At 36.6% G+C, this 17,746-nt stretch overlaps 1 protein-coding gene across 3 annotated transcripts; it reads right to left on the reverse strand.

Annotated features, from left to right (window-relative positions):
* Positions 1 to 2,253: 2,253 nt before the first annotated feature.
* On the reverse strand, positions 2,254 to 17,195 carry LOC124168014. 3 transcript variants are annotated; one of them, XM_046546094.1, is made up of 12 exons: positions 17,178 to 17,195; positions 16,875 to 17,111; positions 16,675 to 16,779; positions 16,544 to 16,588; positions 14,725 to 14,832; positions 13,133 to 13,306; positions 9,431 to 9,592; positions 9,243 to 9,338; positions 7,540 to 7,689; positions 5,947 to 6,301; positions 4,791 to 4,837; positions 2,254 to 4,491 (listed from the first exon to the last, which is right to left on the reverse strand). In XM_046546094.1, exons 2-12 carry the CDS (start codon positions 17,031 to 17,033, stop codon positions 3,097 to 3,099), a joined length of 2,796 nt encoding a protein of 931 aa, XP_046402050.1. In that variant the 5' UTR covers positions 17,034 to 17,111; positions 17,178 to 17,195; the 3' UTR covers positions 2,254 to 3,096. The 3 variants fall into 3 exon arrangements, with proteins under 3 accessions (XP_046402050.1, XP_046402048.1, XP_046402051.1); XM_046546092.1 differs by lacking the exon at positions 17,178 to 17,195 and having other exon boundaries at positions 16,875 to 17,169; XM_046546095.1 differs by lacking the exons at positions 14,725 to 14,832; positions 16,544 to 16,588; positions 16,675 to 16,779; positions 16,875 to 17,111; positions 17,178 to 17,195 and adding an exon at positions 13,725 to 14,098.
* Between the last annotated feature and the right edge of the window lie 551 nt (positions 17,196 to 17,746).

Genomic DNA, 17,746 nt, shown 5'->3' on the forward strand with positions numbered 1-17,746 from the left:
CCCAGCATTCATACTTAGCCGTCGCATTTTCGCACGCTTGAAAATTTTCACTTTTCATTAAATCATGAAAAATAGATTTCGTCATCTAAAAATCTAAAAGCGTGGAATGCGTACTCCAGGAGTAATAATATTTCGATATAGGCAATAAAAAAATAATAGGAAACCACCCTATTGTGCAAAATATATCTCCTATTTTATCATTTCTGTATGGGTTGTAAACATGAAGAGGTTATAAGATTGGAGGAAGACACGCAGAACCTGACCCTATGTGAAGCCCATGAAACGTTCACCTACAACATAAGGTAATCCAAAAGAATAAAACATTGCTATAAGATCTTAACATAACTTCGGCTACTTTTACCCAGACCAAAGAGTGAATTAGCCCACCAATAAATACGCATGACTTTAATCCTTGATATTGGCTAGGAATAAATTAAATTGAACTTAAATTAGATTAAATAATGGCAGCCCAAAGTTGAGTTGAAACACTTTAAACTTTTGTAAGCAAGAAAATACCCTTTCAAGAAATCAACATGAATTTTATGTCGAATAACAGAAAGTTGTCATGAAAAAGGCCTAATCTTAGTCCCTTTTGCACCGGATAATATTCGTATTTTTAACCTTCCCCTTATTACAATGAACTTCATCATTTCCATATTCATAACCTTGCTGGTGGAACAAGTGTGTTAAGTCATGTCCAGTCGATAAAATTACAGTGACCATACATTTCATCACTTTTCATTCAGGCCAATTTGGAGTAAGAAAAAATTACATACATATGTATAATGAGAGACAAAAGCCCCACTTTCCCACCCCATTGAAAAGGCCAACCTGAAGACAAACCCACTAACTCAATAGTGCTAGCTCGTGTGTTAACTGGTCATGACTGCAATTGTTCACAGGCATTACCTTCAGGGATACCAATCATTTATTGCCATAAATAGTGGGGAATCATTTCTAAAGCATGCTACTAAACTTTATCTATCTCAGACCTGTATTACTGCCCAAATTGCAGGAGGCTCTGGGTCAGGAATGTTCAAGATAGCATTATTAAAGGTCAATGTAGATACACATGATTTACATAGCTGGTTATAAAATTTACAAATCACTTTGGCCTGTCCCCAAACACATTGAGCTTACCTCTTCAATTCATAATAATTACTAATTAGCTTCATACATCTACACACTTATTCTATTTCCTACCTCCTCCTGTGCCACTTATAGGAAATTCTTCCAGCCAACAATATTTTCAGCATCCCCTGCCTGCTTAACAGTCACTCCACACAATCTTTGCCTCCTTCATATCTCCTGTACATATATTTTTTTCTCCATGCCCACCATGTCCAGTACTTCATCATTCCTTAGCAGCAGCTAACTTTCACTCAGCTTCTACCTGAATAGGTCCAAGCACATGAAATCTAAATGCCAATTTAAGTTGGAAGGAAAATAACCCCAAAACCTGTTTTTCAATTGTCAAGGGCAATCATGAACAGGGAGGAGAACAAGTGATAACCACAAGGTGCCCTGCTAAAAGTTTTTGGCTCCTACCCTTCAACAAATCGGGCATGAATGGCCCTACTAAAAAATTAACATCCCAGTGCACCTCAATGGGTCACTGAAGTGCCATAGGCTTTCCACCACAACAAGGTTGTAGTCCAAGAAAATGAACCGAGAAATAAAGAGAGACAGAACTCAATGAATATTACTGTAATTCGAAAAACATATCGTGGGTGCTTTGACTGACACAACCACCACTCGTCAGACTTGTAGGACACCTGAGTCAAACAATAAAAAAAACCATTCCCACCTCCTTTCAAAAGGAAAGCAAGCAGCCCCTAGATGATGGCACTTGACACCAGACAAGAAGCCTAGCAATTGACCAAACAAGGGAATCAGACTAGTATCACCCATAACTTGTGCACTCAATCATGCCTCTGTAACTCCTACAGTACAAGATGAGTAAAAAACTAACAGATCACATCATTACTACTTCATATTTTTCACCTCGACAATTTTTGCAACAGAAAAATTCATCTTACCAATTCCATGAAACATGAATCAACATTTTTTGTAACCAGAAAGAATTTACCTTGACTTCAAACATATATAAGTATGAGGACCTGAATTATGACCAGATAAAATATTGTTAGGTTTACTTCACAAAACGTTTTCTTCCAAAAAAATTGAAGATTCCCCTTTCAAAATGACAATATAATTTTAACTACTAACACCTAAGAACAAATAGTCAATGCATCTAATAAATATATAAATTTATTCCAAAGAAGAAGAAAATTGCTACAAGAAAACAAATGCCATTAATAAAAATGGATGACAATTGATTTCAGTAGTCTCAGAGGATCAACAATTACTACACGAAAAAATCAACAAACAAAAATTATCATAAGAGTTTTGATTGAAGTTTGCCATAGTTCCTTTGATAGGAAATATCCCGGCAATATAAAAATATTGGATTCATACAAAAGTGAGCATCTGCAGACCTTATTCTCAAGTGCAAGGTGATATATGAATTGAAATGTAATCAGGAGTCATAAATTATGCACCTCACTCTCATTCAGTCGAATACTAATTTCAATCAATTACATTTCAATCATTTCAATTTCAATCATATCATTTTAACATGCTGCGTACGGATGGCGAGAATTCTCGTCTTTTTTTCCCCGAACGTTCCGGACGGATGACGAAGATTCTCGTCATTTAGGCACATCAACCTAAACAATTTTAAAGCGTATCGCAAGCGAATACGTATTGCACGCTTAAAATTGTTTAGGTTGATGCGCCTAAATGACGAGAATCTTCGTCATCCCTCCGGAACGTTCGGGAAAAAAATTACGAGAATTCTCGCCATCCGTACGCAACGTGTTAAGTAATGAAGTAATAGGATCCATCACATCTAGCAAACTTGTAATTTTTTTATGAAATACATATGCCACAAAAGTGGATTCCTAGTTGGCAGTGACAGGCGGTGATAGGGAAAGTAATCACAGCAGTGCGTAGTTACCTAAAATAATGTTATAATTTTACCCTACATGTCAGATGAGTTCTAAATGGATTTCATGATTAAGATAAGAATTCTTATTAATACAGCATCTCATCTGAATCATCACTCTGACACATGAGAGCAGCAACACTGTTTTCATAAGCAAGAGCTAAGCTCTCACCAATTGCATTACTCCGACTGAAATTAACATCATTACTGGACATATTATCATCTGGCATATCACAGACAGGCGAGACATCACTCTGATCAGTTGCTTCATCACAAATTTCTGAAAGCATTTCTGGGTATTTGGTCACAGGTTGGGATGTAAGGGTATCCAAAAAATTAGTCTCCATGCTGTCCTCTAAGTCCTCGGTAGGAGGAGCACATTCACCAGTAGGTATACAACATGGATCACCACTGAGACTATCCACAGGATTACTCTCATCGACATCACAGCAGTTATTCAAACACTCACTGAGCACAACATCGGCATCGGAATTATCAACTTTGCTCAGCTCAATCCCTGGTGGCCGCAGAATTCCACAATATATTTCTAAAGCTTCAGTTTCCTGCACACTAGGAGAAAAACTGGAGTCATTACAAAAATGTTCTGTCTGACTTTTACCTACAATAGAAGTTGCCCCTTCCTCGACTGGTAATGGATTCTGAAGTATTTCAGCGGTTTCTGAAAGAAGAGCACTTTCATTCATGAAGATTATACTACCATCAATGTTTTCCATTTGTACATTATCAGCACCCTTCTCTTCTGCCTCCTGCACAAATTCATTTCCTAAAGTCAGTGTATCAACTAAAACTACGGGTGTCTCCGACGACATATCAGACAGGGAAGACAAAGAAACTTGTGCTATAGAGGTGGTATCCACTGGGATAGCAGGAAGGATGACTCTGGGTTTTGAACGAATTTTTTTTATGCTTCGCTTCAGACGAGGTTTAATTTTCTTCAATTGTGTAAACACAGATTCTTTTTCTGGGAGAGCTTCACTGCAGAAGTCACACCAACGATGGCTTTTCATATGTCCCCGTAAATGCCATATCATCACTGATTCATAACCAGTTTTAAAGCTACAAATCTTGCATTCGTGCATTTTTTGTTGACCACCTAAATATTGCTTCATATCTTCGTTTGTAGTTGAACTATTTGCAATATTAGAAGCTTTGGAATACCTTCCATTTTCAACATTCTCTATACTCTCTCCAATTAGATCACACTTACTATCTGTTTCCCCACTCATAGTTCTTTCCTCTTCGATGGACACACCTGAGCAAACTAATGTATTAGAATTTAAATCAGCCTCATAATTGGCAGTCTTGGAATAATCAATTTCTTCAGCACCTCCATTTACATTCTGACTAGTATCAACAGTCACCTTTTCTGATTCTTTCGTTGAGTTATTATCCTCATCATACAATGATTCGTCCACAGCGACTGAATGACTTTTGTTTTCTTGATCATTATCTTCTGCATCAGTCTGGAAATAAAGATCACATTAAATATAAATGCACACTTTATCCCAATTCATTTACATATGATCACCTACTTTGTCACAGTAATTAATATCTAAAATTAAAGACTTCAATTACACTAAATTTGATGATGATCACCCATGTTAGGTGGTACTGGAATTCTAACATTACAAAAATAAGAATTTTCCAGACCATACCAAACTTTCAGACATGCCAATTAAAATTTAAACGTTTAATCCCCGATGAAAATAAATTCAATCATGATTCCAAAAACCACACCGCATTTTCAACAACAAGCACTAACCTGTTCAAGAAACAGCTCTTCTAAGTCCATCACATAATTCTTTTCTCCTGTAATAGAGAGAGGTATTGGAGAAAAATCACACTTCCATTTTCCAAATAAATACGAATAAAAGAGCAAACTGACCAAGACATACAAGGTTGGATTACAATAAGCCTAAATGACATGAAGCGACAATTGAAAGAAATACTTCTGATAGAATGTAGACCAATTCTTGCCATTGCATCATATCAAAATTATTTAGACATTGCCTGGGCATTCTCTGTCATAGTGAGTTTAATTGGGGATCCACGAGTGTTGTCTCTATTTGATGGCTAGGAAGCACAGTTTATGTAATCAACTAAATCGTACCAGGAGATCAAGTTCACTTGCCGACACAAAAAGTACATACGTTGCACATAAGTGCATATCCTTAATTAAGACTACTTTTTCATGCATTTTTTCATTAGCTAAAATTAAAAAGTACTTATATGCATAAACATTAAGAAACATTGACGTATTAATATTATATTAGTACCACAGCAAATGCATCAAAATAAGTCAAAATATGAGAGTGATCAAAAATACACAATACGTGTTAATATCACATGCTTTACCAGAAAATAAATTCATTAATACAATATCTGATCATGAAGCAAGAAGAAAAAGGAATTTTATTCCAAACAAAGTTAAAATTTTCAGCCATAAGATAACAAAATTAGAATATAATGAGATCATAAAACGATATTCAATGTAAATTCATCAACTTTTTCACTGGGCTTTTATTTATTAATGGTTAGCTGTGGGAGATGTAAGATGGTGAGATTTTATCATGAAATGCTAGGTAAAATATAATGGGCCAATTTAGTGAAACTAAGAATCATATGCATCGTTTTGTGAGAGCATGTATTCTAAATATTCACTCACACAACATCCACATCAACTTGCTTCGATTTCCAAATCTCGTAATTCCTATTTCCTACCAACTTGAAAACCAAAAATCCCCCAATATTGAATTTGATTATGCTAGAAAAAGATAATCTTACTATTTAATACTATTTTTGTAATTTTTTTGAAGTTGTTTCCCAGGTTTACAAGAAAAACAACACAATTCACAAAAATCAATGAATAAAGTAGAAATACACAATTAATTTGAAATGATTAAAAGAAAATGCCTCACCAATGCCTTTTGAAAACCTCTCCAGCAGCTGCTCACTTCTGGAAACACATGGCTTATCTTCTAACTCTTGCTTCACACACACTGATATAGCGCCTTTAACAAGAGCCACCTCAGCCTCTGTTCTATCAATGTAATTCAACAATGAAGAACACCTTCTACACAGCACCTCACGATCACTAATTCGGCACTCGTAATTTAAAACAGCTTCCAAACATTCACGAAGAATTGTCCTTGAGGCATCAGCGGGAATGTTCAACTGTACATCAAAGCCTGGAGCAATCACTTTACCACAAACAAAACACCGTGACACTGACTTCTCAATGACTCCAGAAGTATCCCCAAGATGAACTGCACCCTGAAACACAAGAAAATGGTTGACCACACAGATTCATAAAATTTGGTCTAACTAGGTGTAATACATTTTAGCCTGTTCTTCATAAAGTTGACAGTACACACCTTTGTAGCCAAACATACATTCAATCATTCTGAGGATGTACCCACTACCACACCAAAATGAAATGGCATTTTTTTCTTAAAGTAATATGAATTTAAAGCAAATGAAAGTGATTTTTCCAGCAGGCTGACTTCTAATTTTTCCCAATAAATCATCATCCCTCATTTTCCAGGTAAAATGCAAGATTTCTTAGTAGAACCTGCTTCAGTGACGGAAATTTCTTTGACTGACAGAAACTGTGCATTATGCATCAATATAAATCCTCAATCAAGAAATTCTTTTACATTACCAAAGGACACACAGCCTATTATTCAGTAAATCCCCTAGGTATGCTCTGAAAGAGATGTAAACCTTTTTAGATGTTTAGTAATAATAATAATAATAACTTTTATTTGCCCAAGGGATACATTGTAGGCAATCTCCAAGTATATAAGGCACGTCAAAAAAAAAAACATATCAATACTAGCAAGACATACACAATCATTGCTGATGTTGTCATTTACATTATAAAAACAGTAACACAATAGATAATTATAGACTAAATTCTTGAATACAGCCATTGTTTTTTCTTTTTTTATAAATTGAGGTAGGAGCTTGTACAATTTTACACACATATGACGAGGTCCTTTAGAATACATGGCAAGAGTAGATGACAGCACATGCATATCATTACACCTTTTTGTCTCATAGTTATGGAAGTTCTTATTTGAGATAAAATCAGCTTCATGCTTTCTTACATACAGTACGGAATAATAAATAAATAATGAAGGCAGAGTTAAATTTTTTTGTGACTGAAAAAGAGGCCGACAGTGAGCACGAAAGGAAGTCAGTAAACTCGATATCCTAGCATTGTAAATTATTTGTGGATGCACAATGAGTAAGTATCAACTAAACAGTTTTGGTCCCATTTAAACCCAGAAATTAAATTATAATCCATTTATTTTAAGAATGTACTTTACAATTAAGTTCAGATGTTGCCTTGACAATTCGTAATCACCCATACAATCCACCCATAAATAAAATTGTTTATGACAATACATCCAAAAGAAGGAAGATAAAAATAAATTCAGCTGAGATGTGGAATTCTGTACAAAAAATACTAGCTATGATAGAAGTTTAAACAATGGTGTAACTCTTACCTCATCATCAAGGGTAACTTTTTCTGGAACAACCATACTCTTCATGATAACAGCCTTACCCTGTTTCTTCCTTGCTTTCACTCCTTTAACTCTTCCTGTCGGCTTTAATTGTCTCCCGAACTTAACGACAGCCACTGGCACAACTCCATTCTGAAAAATGCTCACTTTAGCTCTCAACCCAAAAATTAAAGGCTTCTTCCATTTGCTCCACAAATTAAATATTGCATTTAAATTGCAAATTACAGGCATGATAAAACCAAAATCACCCATAGCAGGTAATGCCATACATGCAACACATAAAGAACATTAGTGCCAATGGAAGAAATTAAAAATTTTCAAGTAAAACTGCTAGACCAGAGAAGGTATTCTGCCTTTAATTATAATTTTTCTATTCAAATTAACATTTAATTTTGAATTTCCAATTTTAAATAATAATACCGATGAAATAGACATTGAGCACCGGAATGCGTTTGCCTCAATGAACAAATATGTTTAGATATTACACCAATTTTAAAGAATGCACACTCTCATTTAAAATTTCTCCATTTAATCATTAATCATTATGAATTGATCTTCTATTCTTTAAACTGGAGCTAAAGGTGGTGTTAACCAAATTTACTAATTGTTAAGGCAATAAAATATTAAACAGTAAAAAAAAAAAAATTCCTTCAAAATTAAAGCTCATGATCAGTGATGCGTAAAAATCGCATATGCTATAAATGCGATACTGATGCGATGCACATGAATAAATGCAACATAGGCGCAATGACTGGACTTTTGTGATATTTTAACCGCAAATTTGCCTTACCGATGGCAAAATTCGTAAATTTCGTGCCGAGTCCCCCCCTCACTACGCCACTGGACATTGGGCCTTACTGCTTCAAAGATGTTACATCTATTTTCATCGGCAGCTACTAGAAAGGTTGAGAGGGAACACTGGTAGCTTCTGCGATGTTAAGCGAATATTTCGTGCCATCTGCTTAGAAAAAACTGAGTCTGATAATGCTGCACTCCACACAATCTGAGCACCAGTTAGCATCATGGGTACAGAGAGGTTTTTCAGCCAATACAATCTAGTTGTGACTGACAGACACAAATAGTTGAAGGAAGAAAGTTTTGAAACTGGTTCAATTTTGATGCTCAACTAGTATAAATGATATTCAGGCTACTAATATAATTTTTGATTATTTACTTTATGTCTTATTCCTTAATTTATTATTGCTAGACCCCATAATTATTTAAACTATTCCGTGTTTTTTCAAATAATTGTGTTTCATCACACTTTGTCATCAACTACTGGTGATACATCACGAAAATAAGGAAAATAATAGATGCTACAAAATGCTATAAACTCTAATTGAAAGTACTATAAAATTAAAATGCTAGGTGCTATTTTCATTATTCATTATTAAAATTAAGTGCCATTTTCACGTATCTCTACTCATGATCCCCCAAGGTAGGTTACGAACCCTATTCCTTCTAGTATTGAAAGGACTCCATGCGAAATTATTGGATAAATAAAAGGGCGACAGAAAGTCATTTCATGACAATGGTTATCCTGACATAAATTCAGAATTATGTTAAGAGGGGAATAATCCCACTGATTTGTTACTATGGATGGTCCACAGTATTAAAAAAAAGACATGTTTTTTACTGCACTTCAACAACTAGTCACTCATGAATTTTCAGAAATTTATACTTACATCGCTTTTCCTCTTCACCTGTTCTCTCGTACTTTCACAATCTCTCTTTTCTATCACACTAAATTCAGAATTAACATCTGGGTTTACATCCACTTCCTGCAGAAGAAAATTTTAAAAAATACATATTAAATGGCTATTGCAGAAAAGCCGATTGACTACAGAGCGTTAATGCACATTCACATCCTCACCTTTGGTTTAGGCTTATCGACAATTCCCATGATATGAAGACTTTTCAGCTCTTTCATCTGGGAGGATCTTTCACCCATTCCACTAGTACCACATTCAGATGAGCTAACAGTTTGAAACTTCTCATTTTCAACATGATGGTGGGCCACAGATTCTTCAGCAATCTATAGCAAGATTTAAAAAATATTTCATATATCACATAAGGAATTATTTAAGTGGCAGGATAATTAAACATCTTAAATTGTAGCAAAAATATATCAAAAACAGAAATTTATAGCAAACCTAGAAAACAAATTTTTTTTACAAATTTATAGCATGACAATTTGATGACCACTGATGATAACTGAAACCTGAAAACTGGATTGTCATAGGGTAGTTTCCTTCATCAAAGAAAACGAAAGGCATTGATTGCGATTCGTTACCCAACATTAATGTATTCATAATATACAATTTATTTGGTTTTAGAACACCCAGTTTAGAAAAATGGCAATGGTCAATTTTAACCTCATTTGAATAAGGCCAGATTGGCGCCCATGCGATGCCACTCCATGTGACGTCAAAGGGACCTAGATTCTATTAGAGTAGATAGGAGTTATATATCATCTGAGATTAACAATCCATGCATGAGGCACAGAGCTCACAAGGAACATTCACGAAGTGTCCACCGCCGATTTCGTTCAAATTTGGTAGGATGGTAGTGTTCCATAATTAATGGAAATTTGCAAAATTTCCCGTGCCCTTAAGCCCTGTGGCCCGAGATATCTGCATCCAAAGTTTTGTCAGGGAAACATTTCTAAATAATCACCTATTTACACTGCCTATGCTCGGAAAGTTTCCTATATTTGATAAGGTATTAATAATCCTTATTTAAGCCAAGCGCAACCTGCTAGCAGGGTACTCTGCTACCTGCTAGCAGCCTTCATCGTAGCGACGCACATATCCTTGCCCCAACGTCACCTCACACAGTGGCAGCGGGAACCAGAATGACGTCACACGGGCTTTTCCCAGCATTCATACTTAGCCGTCGCGTTTTCATGTGCTTGAAAATTTTCACATTTCAAAATTTTCTCCAATAAGTAGACTATTATAAACAAAATTAAATTTTTTCTGGTGAATGGTATTCAGGAATTCTTAAAGGGTTCTACACGAGATTGGTTCAGTCATATTGGCTTACTTTTAGGAAAACGACTCTTCTTCATTCTCAGGGCGTGTTACACTCGGAATGAAAGTGGAAAAGGCATGTTACACTCTGAGTGTGAAATTGGTCATTCGGTGTGTAACACGCCTTGAACATGGAAGATAAATCGTTTTCCAAAATGTCGACCAATACCACTGAACTAACCTGGTGTAGAACCCAAGATGGATTCCTGAAGACTATTATAGCTAGTAGATGGAAAAGAGGTAAGATACCATTTCGCATGTGTCATACCTACTTCCCTGGACCCCTTAACCTTTCCACGACCAAGCTTGCACCTCAGAAACATTTCTTATCAGGAGAACCAACCCCAACCCATTTTCTGATCGGCCCACTCACTGCTCCCTGAACTAAATCAGAGCATTAGATACTTGACGCTTTTAGTGCGGCAGGCTGATATACCGGCTTTTGCCACTCGGGCAAAAAGTGCGTTGGGCCAATACATCAGCTCTTATGTGGTCCATTATTTAATTTGCTGTAACTTATTTCAGTAAAGGTAAAAGTATTTTGTCAACATTAACCAGTTTAACCTCATCAATTTAAAAAAAATGCACATGGATATGTAATAAAATAACTTTGTATTGTTTTCTTTTTTGTAGTAACTACACTTTTATAAAATACCCTCCGAATTTCTCCCCAGTACCCCAGGCAGATGGATAGCACTAAAGGCCTGGTTACACGGTACATTAGAATGTACAAGATTCTGTAAATTTTTCTGAATGGTTTTATAAACAGATTCTTGTACATTTACATGGACAAGATCCACGAATAGGTGGTTATAAGGCACATTTTTTCAGACATTTTTAAATGCGCAACAAATTATTTCAACTTCAAATATAAACCAATGGGGAACATGTACACTTTTTTAAAAGTAATAGAATAAGAATATCCCTATCTCAAATGTACTCGCCAAAAATTTTGCGGATGAATAATGCTTTTTTAGCTGGGGGAGACCACGTACCTTGCTCAGCCTTTTTCGATACCGTATTTTTTATGGCATTTGGAATGGCGAACACATCTCTAAACTGATAGTGGTTCCAATGAATGGGCCTTAGTTTGGCTATAATTAATTTTCGAGTGGTATTTTTAACATGCACTATCTTCTATATTATTTCTACTGTATAGATACCTTTTTCTCAACTTATACGCAACCAAACTCTACAAATGAGGTACCAAAATGCACAGAATTTATCAGAGAACATGCGACGGCATATCTTGCTTCATAAATATTGCTATTGTTCCCTAAAATTGGTTTTTAAATAATAAAAAAAAAAAAACACCGGTAAATATTCCTGACGTTAACGGCGCACAAACTGATACATTTGTTCATTTGCAACAATATCTCACATTCTTTGAATAACTTTCATCAAAATGCGGCTGATTCCACATTCAAGTCTCCTGTTGATATGTAAGTGTGAGTCATCATGTGCGTTTAACAGAGGATAGTGTAATTACTTCCAATGTTGTGTTTAAAGAGGTCCTCTGACCTCAATTTGTACATGAACATTCCAATTGAATTTGCACATAAGACCCTGCCTTTTTTTCTAATTTTAAAATTAGAGACATGCCTATCCCTCTGTGGACCTGCATTGAAAAGGGCGGGGGAAGCCCGCTGGGAGCGGGCGCAGCACGCTCGCATAATCCAAAAATAACACAGCATCATGCAGATGGGTCCATTGGTTTAGTGATGTGCGTCTCAAATTAGTATAGTCTTCATATCTCCTCGTTTGAAATGACTCTACTTAAATACCTAAATGCCGTAGTGATGATAGAAAATTTTTCTCATTCCTATGCTTGCTGCAATTAAAATTAGTGAAATACTTGTTGCCGCATGATCAAAATGAAGACCACAAAATATACTGCTGTGACGAAGCCTCGAACCCTGGAACCCACTGCATGATGCTATGTTATTTTGGGATTATATAGCGCATGTTAAAAATACCGCTCGAAAATAAATTAATTACAGCCAAACTAAGGCCCATTCAATGGAACCACAATGGAATCAGTTCAGAGATGTGTTCGCCATTCCGACGGTGGGACAACCTCTATACATAGAGTTTAGCTGCTATTTAAGCAAATTAAATCGCAAAATAAGCAGTTGTGGACAAAAAGAAATGCCACTTTAAAGTTTGCATGGGTCTATCTCAGGGTAAGATAGGGCATCTAAATGATACATTAACCTAGGGCAGATGCCTTGACTTGGTGACTGGAGGCTGCCAAAAAATTTTTTCTCCCATCACCCATGGAAGAGGGCAGGATGAAATTCTTTTAGGTATAATATTCTGCAGATAAACTAGTCCCCCATTCGGATCTCAGGGCAGGGACTACCACAGAGGTTATATCCGTCAATTGTGATTAAGTTATGAAGATAGGAACATGAACCTTGCGATCGCTTAGTACATGTCGTAGGCCTACCACCTCAAGGTACCAACATGGCCCCTGCAGCTTGTACTAACACTGATACAACCCTATGCTACCCCATTAACTTAAAAATGCCCAATCAACTTACAAATGCGACTTGATCGCCTTCATCAAATGAAAATTCAATCCTTGGCTGCACTGTCTGCTTTCTTTTGCTTCGAATAACCGGGCTGGCGACAGAGATGGTAGGAACAGCATTTTGTTTTAGTTTCTTCAAACCGTCTGCTCTGTGTAATTCATACGCTGAATCCTCAAAGTGCGCCTGAGAAGAAAAGCGAAACTAGTATTACAAGAACATGAAAATATCTGTCATCACCTAAAGCTTTCTACCATGCAAAACCTTAAACACAGAAGTTAATAATGTATGAATAGATCACGGAGAATTACACTGACGAAGCTATTAAGTAGGACATACGATGGGAGGGACACAAACCCGAGAAAACACTTAGACAACGTTAAAACCTGTCTGTACTCATCCGGCAAAAAAATATAAACAGAGAGCGCAAAGGCCAGGTGACACAAAATATTACATTGAAAGGACGGCTAAATAACACTACATATGGAATTCTTCACAAAACTATTTGACCATCACAAGTTCGGACAAGGAGTGCAATCTAGAAAAATTATAAACCAAAAATAGGTGATTTTCTAGCAACATGTCGAAAAAAACTTCGCTTTACCTCGCAGATAGAGGCTCCTGACCCAGGAATCCAACCTTCTCTTCCGATAAAATTGATCCACGCTTGCCGGCGCACTGGATCACGCGGGATGCGAAATGTTTTGAATCCCTGATCGGATCTATTTGAGCAGTTTATCGCAGAACAACCGACCATTATGATTCCTAAATCACAGGAGAGGATGCAACATGGCGTACCGGGGATCTCAATTCATTTTCACAATTCATACACGAAAAAATGGGGTCTATGCTCAGCGTACTGAAGAAAAAGCGAATAAAATCACTTAAATCCACATGCATAATCCCACATTTCAACTCCGCCTGAGTTGACGGGTGCATGAACAACGTAAACAACCTGTGATGGCGATGTCATGCCCTCATATCGCTTTTCGACCGTGTTTTTCTATTATCCGGCGCGGAAAGTTTAAACGGTAAATTTGATCCAGAGGCGCCGCAGAAAACGGAAATTGAGGCACATATTCAATGAATCTACTCTTTGCCACTTTAAAATCCACAAACAATAATAAATTAATGAGAGGGCGACTCACTAGTCATTGGTTGCGCTCAGCAGGCACAGGAGTTATCCACTAATGTTCCATGATTATACTCACCGACCACCAAACACAGGGTGATAGTATTTAACACCGGGTATATAAGATCGCTATTTCGATGAGTGACCACACAGCAAGATCGATCACTCAGTAGATTGCCCAAAGAAAATTATCATTGAAAAGTATCTACATTAACCCCAAACTATAAACCGTGCAGGCTTGAAGGATATTTCAAATTACTTTATCCCTATCACTGATGTATACTTAAGTCATTGATATGGAATTATAAATGTTTTTTACTCTTGATCAGTTCTATTTGAGCGGTTTATTGCACAACAACCGACCATTATGATTTCCAAATCACAAACGACACAATAAATTCAAAAATATATGTGCATAAAAACGAACTGTATTTTTTTACATAGAAAAAGAGTCAAAACAAACATATATTACCTCTGTAAAGAAATCAGCTTCCTCTGGGAATATTAACGGCACAGAGTCTGGTAACTTCTGAATTTCGACATCACTCAATGGTGCCAAATCATATGGTTCATTAAGGCACTAAAATATAAAACACTGACATAAGAACATATTAAAATTTGTTGAATTTGAATATACATTACATCCTTCAACATACATGCCTCTGCAACTGAGAGGTGAGGCTACAGTTTTTGGATTTTGGGTCGAAAGAAAGTCTTTAGATACGTTCACCAAAATTTTGACATACAACTTGTGTACTGTCTTCAGATTTGAAGTATCAATTCATAAATACTTCATCCCAGAAGATGATACATAGGTCGTGTATCACAGCATTGGTGAACACAGGCCACCTCAACCAATGGATACCCCAAGATTTTTTGACTAAATTTACGTGTTTGAGTTGGTCTGAAAAAGTGGCAAAAAATGCTTGCTATGGCATTCCTTTAATGGAATGGAAATCCCAAGATTTTTATACCAACTTTCCATTTTTCAATTGATTTGTACCAGTAGCTAAGCGATGGCTTGCTATAGCATCCCTGATATGCTAGTGCTTGAAAATCAAAGAACTTTCATTGATCCAACATGCAATTCTATTTAGCTTCTTCTTTTCTAAATGCCATTTTACATAGGGCATGTCATTATGCAGGTTAGCACTGAAAACACTTTTGAAATTACAAGAAGTGACCTCAGAATTGAAGCAGGGGCTATTTTGCCTTGACGCATGTGTTCCAGTAATTCATGGCATTACACGACGAAATATTGACTGTGTTTTTGTACATGCGTCAGATTATGCAATGACATGCCCCATGCAAAGCGGCCTAAACAAAAGGTTAAAGCAATCTCATTTTAAACTTATTACAACCACAAAGAGAACATAAACCAAGGGAGCTCAAGACATTTATGATGAATTTTAAGGGTACACGTGTGATGTATTTCATGATCAGCGACCTAGATACACAGTAAAAAAAGTACTACTTTTTAATACAATTTTATGCTTGCATTGATTTCAGAAAATGTTTTATTTCAAACCTAGGCTGGTAGGGTTTCTGATCGCTAAAAATCCTAAAGGCAACTCAGTGGACATAACAAGTTGTACAAATAATGAAGCTACCATGAATTTGTTTTTACGTTAACCAAATACCTACCACATCACAGATGGGAAAAGGGTTTCAGAATATTAATACTGCTAAGATCATGCAGATCTCAGTAATAAGTAACAGGAAATGACGGGTAAAATTTGAATATATGAAAAGCACTTATGGAAACATAAGCAGCTGAAACTCCTTCACCCAGCCTCAAACAAAATAGATGCTGTTATGCATGAGTTTACAGCCTAGACTCAGGGCATTGGTCAAGCCTTTATCCATTGATAAATGGGCAACCATGTCATTCCCTCCATTACTGAGTGTATTGAAACCTCAGAATGATGATTATATGGCCATGTACTTCGTGACTAGGGAAAATTGATAGAAGGAAAGACATTCACATGCATTGTGGTGAGAAAAAATTTCCCAGGTCGGGGAATCGAATCACGGAGCTTTGCCTTTCCGGGGCACTGCGCAAGTCGATACGCTATCCAGGTTCATTCTTTCCCAAGGCAATTAAACCAGGCCAGAAATATTAGGAACCTAGATAGCTTGGTGGTCTGCCCTGTGGCCCGGAAAGCCAATGCTCGTGGTTCGGCCGGTCCCCGGTCCACGAGGATATTTTTCTCAAAGCGATTCATTTAAATTTCACAACTGTTCTCGCGGAATTATTGAAATAACACACTAGGAAAGACGTACCTACTTACTTCTAATGTAGATGAATTTCCAAAGAATTTGCTTGTGCATTCGTCCTAAAATGAAATACATCAAATCAGAGCAACGGAAATGGAAATGGGCTTCTTTTGATGAGAAGTATATGACATAACAAAATACTAACCAAGGAAACTGTATGGGATGGAAATAAAGTAGGTATAGCATTATGTTTTAACTTCCTGGCCCCATCTTCTCGAGTTTTCTCGAACTGAGAACTTTCGAAATGACACTATGAAAGAGATACACATAGATATATGTCAAGTACAATCGTTTTGCGTGGATTTCACAGCGGCAATCGTCACGCTGAAGTCAAGCAAGACTTACATCGCACAACAGCTCCCAACCTTTCCGACGCCAATTACTCCCCCGAACATTTTCAGCCCAAATAAGGGCTCTTTTCTCGTCGTTAGGAAATCTCTTTAAATGGCAAACACCGTTCCCCGTGATATGTTTACACCCTATAGCACAACAAACTGTGGGCATTTCGGTGCAAATACTTGATACGAGTAACAGTCACTAGAACGTCATTAGTAAATCGGTACACTGGAAAGCGTTCCCATCCTGCTAAAAAATAAAGATATTATTTATCGGTAATGGAAGGCCTCTACGAACACTAAGTAATAATACCGTAATAATTTGTCAACAAACTCCACACATGATTACTCTCTGCGCCATAAGCCATGTTTACAAGAAACAAAATACGATCGGAAATTATTGAAAACGGCTCGCCGTTTGAATTATCCACGAGGGCAGTCAATTGGCATTTTATTATTTATTATGTTTATAAAGGGATATTTAAGTTAATGCATGCATAATTATTGTATTTAGCCAGTCTTTTACTCCGTTTATAGCCCAAACAATTTTGCTCCGGGGCAAATGCACTTCCACACTTTGGTAATTTCATCGAGCGGGTAGGAGCAGAAGGTCCACGACGAATGATATTCGATTCGACAGAACTCAGTGAGTATATTCACACAATTTCCTAATAAAATAGCGTCTTTCGTACCTTATTGTGAACATCTAAAAATTTATGATCATTTTCTGCCCTTAAAAAGACGCATTGCTCCCGCTCGATCAGTCATACTTCACATTTTTTCTTGACTTTCATAAATTTTTAACCTTTACACTTTTATCTTATGATTTTCATGGTAAAAATAGACCCTATTCAATATTTTTCAGTAATACGCATTGAAAAT

Source organism: Ischnura elegans, chromosome 11 (genome assembly GCF_921293095.1).
Source record: "Ischnura elegans chromosome 11, ioIscEleg1.1, whole genome shotgun sequence".
Taxonomy (NCBI): Eukaryota; Metazoa; Arthropoda; class Insecta; order Odonata; family Coenagrionidae; genus Ischnura; species Ischnura elegans.